The 6716-nt window shown below is 48.7% G+C and overlaps 1 protein-coding gene across 1 annotated transcript; it reads right to left on the bottom strand.

Moving 5' to 3' along the window:
• Positions 1–3370: 3370 nt before the first annotated feature.
• Positions 3371–6694, bottom strand: LOC119278381. Its single transcript, XM_037559736.1, has 2 exons — positions 5437–6694; positions 3371–3712 (listed from the first exon to the last, which is right to left on the bottom strand). The coding sequence occupies exons 1-2, from the start codon at positions 6609–6611 to the stop codon at positions 3700–3702; spliced, it is 1188 nt and encodes a 395-aa protein (XP_037415633.1). The 5' UTR covers positions 6612–6694; the 3' UTR covers positions 3371–3699.
• Positions 6695–6716: the final 22 nt, after the last annotated feature.

Below are 6716 nucleotides of genomic sequence, written 5' to 3'. Positions count from 1 at the left end.
CTACTGGGTCTTCGGGCAAAGGAGCCGGACAGTCGATTTGTCCGGCCTTCTTCTGCCAGTCCTGTTAAAGGAATGGGAGTTTAGATCCCGCATAGAGTCAAACTATGAAAAACAAATACCCTGTAATGGGTAAACTAAGCTTACCGTGCTGGCTTGGCACTTCGCGCAGAATCCGCGATCCTCGGTAGTGGGAGGGTGGACCTCGGAGCTCTTGAAAAGCATCTTCCAAGCATCTTCGTTCGTTGTGTCGAAGAGCCTGGACAGAGTTTTGTACTGAGCCGGGTCGAATTCCCACAGATTAAAAGCCCGCCATTGACACGGGAGGATCCGGCGGAAGAGCATGACCTAGACTACGTTGATGAGTTTAACCTTCTTGTCCATGAGGTTCTGGACACAGGTTTGGAGTCCGGTCGCCTCTTCCGGATTACCCCATGATAGGCCCGTCTCTTTCCATGAGGTGAGCCGCATGGGGATGCCAGATCGGAACTCGGGGGCCGCTTCCCATTCAGGGTCACGCGGCTTGGTGATGTAGAACCACCCTGATTGCCACCCTTTGATGGTTTCCACAAAGGAGCCCTCGAGCCATGTGACGTTGGCCATCTTTCCCACCATGGCGCCTCCGCACTCCGCTTGTCGGCCGCCCACAACCTTCGGCTTGACATTGAAGGTCTTCAGCCATAAGCTGAAGTGGGGTTGGATGCGGAGGAAGACCTCACACACGACGATAAACGCCAAGATGTTGAGGATGAAGTTTGGGGCCAGATCGTGGAAATCTAGGCCGTAGTAGAACATGAGCCCCCGGACAAAATGGGTGAAGAGGAAAGCCCAGTCCGTGGAGGAAATGGGGGAGAAACACGACCCTCTCATGGGGCCTGGGGGTGGGGATGAGCTGTCCCTCATCTGGGAGCCAGTGCGCGATGTCGTTGGACAAGTATCCGGCTTTCCTCAGCTTCTTGATTTGCCCCTCCGTAACGGAGGAGGCCATCCACTTGCCTCCCGCTCCGGACATGATTGGAGAAGGTTGAGGTGGGAAGTGCGGACTTGGGCGCTGGAACTCGAGTGCGTAGGAATAGATAAGCGAAGGAGGAGGAAGGCGTAGATGGAAAGGGTGGATTCTTATCCCCTTATATGGGCGGCCGAAACTATGTGCCCCCACCAGCCTAGTAAAACTCGCTTATCTCCCAAGCGCCGCGATTAATGGCGCGGTTGGGTTACCCACGACCGTATTGATGAGAATCCTAGAATAAGGGGACACGATCTCTGCTTTGACAAGACGTGCCAAGGAAACCGCCTCGCTAAACACGCTGAGGTGGGACAGTAAAACGATTCGAATAAAGGCTTGGTTGTGGCATGATGTCACGCTATGGAATACGTCAGCAGATTAGATTTGTGCGAATATTATTCTCTCTATGGTGGTATGTGGAAACTATTTTGCAGAGCCGGACACTATCCTTGTGTTCAACATCTTCTATGAAGTATTCGGAGGAGGAACCCGCCTTGCAATGCCGAAGACAATTTGCGCGCCGGACTCGTCGTCATTGAAGCCTGGTTCAGGGGCTACTGAGGGAGTCCTGGATTAGGGGGTGTCCGGATGGCCGGACTATGACCTTTGGCCGGACTCCCGGACTATGAAGATACAAGATTGAAGACTTCGTCCCGTGTCCGGATAGGACTTTCCTTAGCGTGGAAGGCAAGCTTGGCGATACGATATGTAGATCTCCTCCCATTGTAACCGACTCTGTGTAACCCTAGCCCTCTCCGGTGTCTATATAAACCGGAGAGGTTTAGTCCGTAGGACGAACAACAATCATACCATAGGCTAGCTTCTAGGGTTTAGCCTCTCTGATCTCGTGGTAGATCAACTCTTGTACTACCCATATCATCAATATTAATCAAGCAGGAGTAGGGTTTTACCTTCATTGAGAGGGCCCGAACCTGGGTAAAAACATCGTGTCCCTTGTCTCCTGTTACCATCCGCCTAGACGCACAGTTCGGGACCCCCTACCCGAGATCCGCCGGTTTTGACACCGACAGTTATCCTCGATGACAGTTTACTGCGCCAGTCTTTTACACGATCCCCTCTCCTTCCTCAACTATGTCCGGGTGCACCACTGCACCTCGTGGGACCCTCGCCGTCCGATGGCTCAAGGGTCATGCACAGCTCTGGAGTATAGTGGGCACCGGTGTCGATGCTAGTGTAGGTCAGACTAGGACATCAACCAGCCCATGACTCGTTCTTTGGCTGGCATAGAGCACCATGGAGAAAAGGATATGAGGAGGAAGAAGAGATCGAAAGAATATGTGGGGACGATAGGTGGGACCCTTGTCCACCTAGGTATGCCATGTCATCCTATGTAGGCCCGGGTGGTCAAATTCACTATTAAAATGCTAAAAGCTGTGAATCAGTGTTATGTGTTCAACCCTGCCCCAATCTTCATGGTTTTCTGACTTTCGTCAAAGATGATTGTTCCTTTGATACCATAGCCCAACATATGGTGGTCTTTACTCATCTTTGTTGCCAAAGCCGCGAGAGCTCTTAAAATCGACATCGAACTCGCTGCCAACCGCTAATAAGCCAACCCGTTTGTCTTCTTCGTAGTTCTTAGGGTCCACAAGCTTCCGAGCCATCTCTATCTTTTCGTGGATGGGCCGCCACCTTCTTCACCACTTCATACTTCGGTCTCTGATCATCGTCCATATCATCAATGCCAAACCGTTGAGTACAACTCTTCTTCTGTTCTATAGCATCAATGGTGCGTCCTGTGGGCCTTGCATTCATGATGGTTGGGCTAGACCGATTTCCCATCCGCCGGCCATTCAGGCTGATGAGATCATATGGCCCGTACAACGGGATGTCGCTGGACGTGCCTCAACTTGTTAGGTTCGACAATAGTAGGTTGATGCTCGACCAGCTCTACAACAATGTCGGCACAACGGCAAGGACCGTTGGCGGTCAGCTGCGCGGATGAGCACCGGCGAGCCACCGACATGGATTATATGGGCACCGGGCACCAAAGAACAGCTTTTGGTCGTGTGAATAGTGTTAGCCCGTTCACGCATCACACAGGCCCGTGGGCCTAGGTCTTCTGGCTCAGATTATAGGTCATGTCTCTCTTGTATTTCGAGACTTCTGCAGAATTGCCACTCTTACCTGATGAATTCACCTGACCCTACTGGCTAGTGCTGCGGGTTCATCCCTCTACAAGTACAACAAAGTAGTTATTTATTAGTGAACCAGCACATGTGCCATGTAGATTAGACAGAGTGTGGTCAACGGAACTTTCTTTCACTTTTACATCAGAGCAAGCGACACCGATTCTGCAATGGCGAACAATAAGGCGCTTGTCCAAATGCAAGCAGTGGAACCACGCAAGACTTCAACGGAAGTACTAGATCAGATTATATAGCTACTCAACATACAAAATAAGACGCTTTTCACAAGTAGCGATCTGGAGTGGACAACAACACAAACAAACCAGGCGAGAGTGTTACACACTAACACTACTGATGCATACAGTACTAACCGACTGATGCCACATGACAGGAGTAGCTGCTCAAGTTACATACCATCCTAATCAATCCACTGCTAGTTAAAATGAACACGGTTAGAACTGCTAGTGAGGAAATGCAGCCCTGTGCTCTTCGTTGGTGGCACCCTTGTCACAACTCATCCAAAAGCTTTCCTCATATCCTCGTTCTTCAAGTGGCATCCCTGTTTCAGAGAAAACCGAGCAAGGAACCAGATAGAGGAAATTAGGCATCAGGATGTATTCGGTTTGCCACTTTAACTTTAAGCATCAAAATTATAAGATGGGCAAACAAGATGAGTGGCTAGTCCGACGATAGTAAAATGTTTAGTGCGCTTAGAAAATTAAAGCGGTGAATTTGGTCAAGCAATTTAGTTTTTTATTTCCAAAAGTTACAGAAGCACAGGTTAAATGCCTTGGACAAGAATGTCATATAAAAGGAAATTTTCACTGCGATGTATCTGAATCACAATTAATGAAGAATCTAGAGAGAACCATCGTAAAATCTACTACTTGTGTCTGAGAAAAAGAAGATACAATCCACTAGGCAACACTCGGAAAAGAAACAAGTATTAGCAATCCCATACATAGTTTGTGGTTCACAGTTGAAAAGTAGGTTGTAGAAAATTACACCATGATTATATTTAAGAATTATGAAGCTAAAATTCCAGGCTTGATGGGTTCCTGACTTTCTGTGCAAGAAAACATAGGTGGTCAACATGATAACAAATTAACAAGGCTAGGCATCTTTCAGCTCCAAATCCTCTTATACATGATGTTTTATACTTTTGTAGGTCCAATTTGCAATTCTGCATTGATAGTTCAGTAAAGGGAAGACTAGGGGTGCAGACCGGCGCCCGATCCGGCCCGCTCCATAGTCAAAATTAATTTTCGTTAGTTATAACTGCTCCGCTCAGTTTTAGTTCAATCTGAACTAACTCTCTACTTATGCGGGGCTATGCGGGATGCCCGCTTGCATCCCTAGGGAAGACCAAGTTCAGGAAGCATGGCTTCTGGTGGCAGCACAAGGTTCAACAGAATCAATTATTCCATAGTAGTCTGCCATAGTCTGATACTCCAGTATACGTCTAGCAAACAACAACAACCATCACAAATCATGTGTAGTTTTGCAACTAATAATGAGCCCATTGAAATATTACTAGCTTCGCTGAAACCTATTAAGAGTGATAATATATGGGTGATAGTTGGATTCAGAAGTATTTAGCCATCCGAGTAGCATCAGGTACATAAAAGTCCATTAGAGGTCCACCATGGTAGCATATCTAAAAGAAGATTTCTGTAATCTTATAGCGACTAAGGCTGTGTTTGGTTGAGCTTTTGCAGCCAACTTCTGGCTTTTGGAAGCTATAAGCTAACCAAAGGGGGAGAAAAGAGAAGCAGAAGTTGCAAAAGCTAGTGCTTCCCCGTAGTGTATTTTCGCAGCAGCGAAACCCCCAACTTCAGTCGTGCACTTTTAGCTGTCCCCTGGAAGTTAAGAAACAAACCTGCATCCATCCATAACTCCTACTTTTCTTTTTCTCTTACCTATTTACAACATCATTTGCAACGAACCCATTACACACCGACAACAACACGCAAGGGTACCTACTATGACCATAAGTAGACACCTTGCAATATTCCTCGGTATACAAGCGATTTCAAATCATCTTACATCAATCATTCACTAATGCCGCCTCTAGCATTGTTAAATGTCCTAGTAAATCAATACAGAAGTGATTTCAAGTCATCTTACATCAAGCTGACCAGTATTGTTTGATTTAAAGAATCAATCACATATGTAACACCAGTACACAGCTATACTAAATAGTGAGATACATGATGCACATTGCAAAACTATGTAAACTCTACAAGTAGACTATACATATCACTAAAAGGGAAAAAGGCAAACCTTGCAGGACTGAGAGTAGGGAAAATGGGAGGCCAGCTCATCATAAAAGGATAGATATCACCCAAAGAATACTCATCTGCTGTCATCTCGCACACCTTACGCAGCGTCCTGCACTTGACATCCAAGTAGAGTGCATATTGATCCATCTCCAAGAATACATACTCATTATAGTCCCCCACATGGTTTATCCGGATACTAGTAAGCTCATCCTCAGGAAAACTAGCACACATTTCACTCAAGCAAATGGTGTCCACCAGCAGCCAGTTGTCCCCATTGTGGAGCCAGATGTGAAGTTGAAGCTCTTTGATATGGATGAGATATAAAACAGAACCATCATCGGCCCGTGACAACACGGTGGCACCTAGGCCAAAACCCACCCCGTGTGGGAGCTGAATTGTCGATAAGGTTGAGGATGTCAAATCCAGGACAACAATTGCATTGTAGGTCGCGACATAGATTTTGTTGTCAACGAGCACGCCTTTCGGACTAGATGGACGGCAGAGGAGGTCCGACGCCAACGTGAGATGTTTGTGCCAGGCAGCATCACCATTTCCCAACATATAAACATTTAACGTAGGTACCATGGTATCCAGGGCCTCCACCGTGACGTAAAAGTAGGACGACCCGTCCCCATCTTCTTTGGAGAAGAGTTGTGCCCAACTGTACAAAGAGGGCATTCTGAGATGTAATCCTGGGAGGACGGCCATACCTCCTCCATAGCGCAGCGGGCTGTGCACTGTGAATACAAGCTCGTAGGTGTCCAGGTCGAAGTTTCTGCAGCTGGTGAAGTTTAGGCGGCGGGTGAAGACGCTGCCGTTCGAGCAGCCCACCATGGTATCCCCTTCTTTTTTGGAGAAGGGTAGCCCCTCGCTGAAGTTTGCGCGGCGGACGACGGCAGCGAGCTCCGGGGGCTGATGCAGAATCGGGATGAAGCGTGCGGCGGCCGGATACCTCCACTCTACGATGTAGAAGCCGAGGAGTCTTGGCGGGTGGAGCTCGCGGAAACGGCGGAGGAATGCGCGGTCGGAGGCGTGGCTGAGCCAGCGCCTGCAGACGCCGGCGGCGCGGACGAGGCTGGTGGGGAAGCCGACGCGGACGATGATCTCCGTCAGGAGGTCGTCGTCGTCGAGCACCTTGAATACGCACGCCGGCGGCCGCCGCGCCTCGCCTCCCATCCTGTCCGGCGGCGGCAGCGCCTCGCCCTCCTTCCGTTTAGGGTTTCGGTAAGAAAGGGGATCGAGCTACCAAGGCCGATGGAGTGAAGCAGAGCGGATGGTGCA

This window comes from Triticum dicoccoides, chromosome 3B (genome assembly GCF_002162155.2).
Source record: "Triticum dicoccoides isolate Atlit2015 ecotype Zavitan chromosome 3B, WEW_v2.0, whole genome shotgun sequence".
Classification (NCBI taxonomy): domain Eukaryota; kingdom Viridiplantae; phylum Streptophyta; class Magnoliopsida; order Poales; family Poaceae; genus Triticum; species Triticum dicoccoides.
The sequence above is the reverse complement of the archived record's forward strand: the minus strand, read 5'-3'. Positions and strand labels throughout refer to the sequence as shown.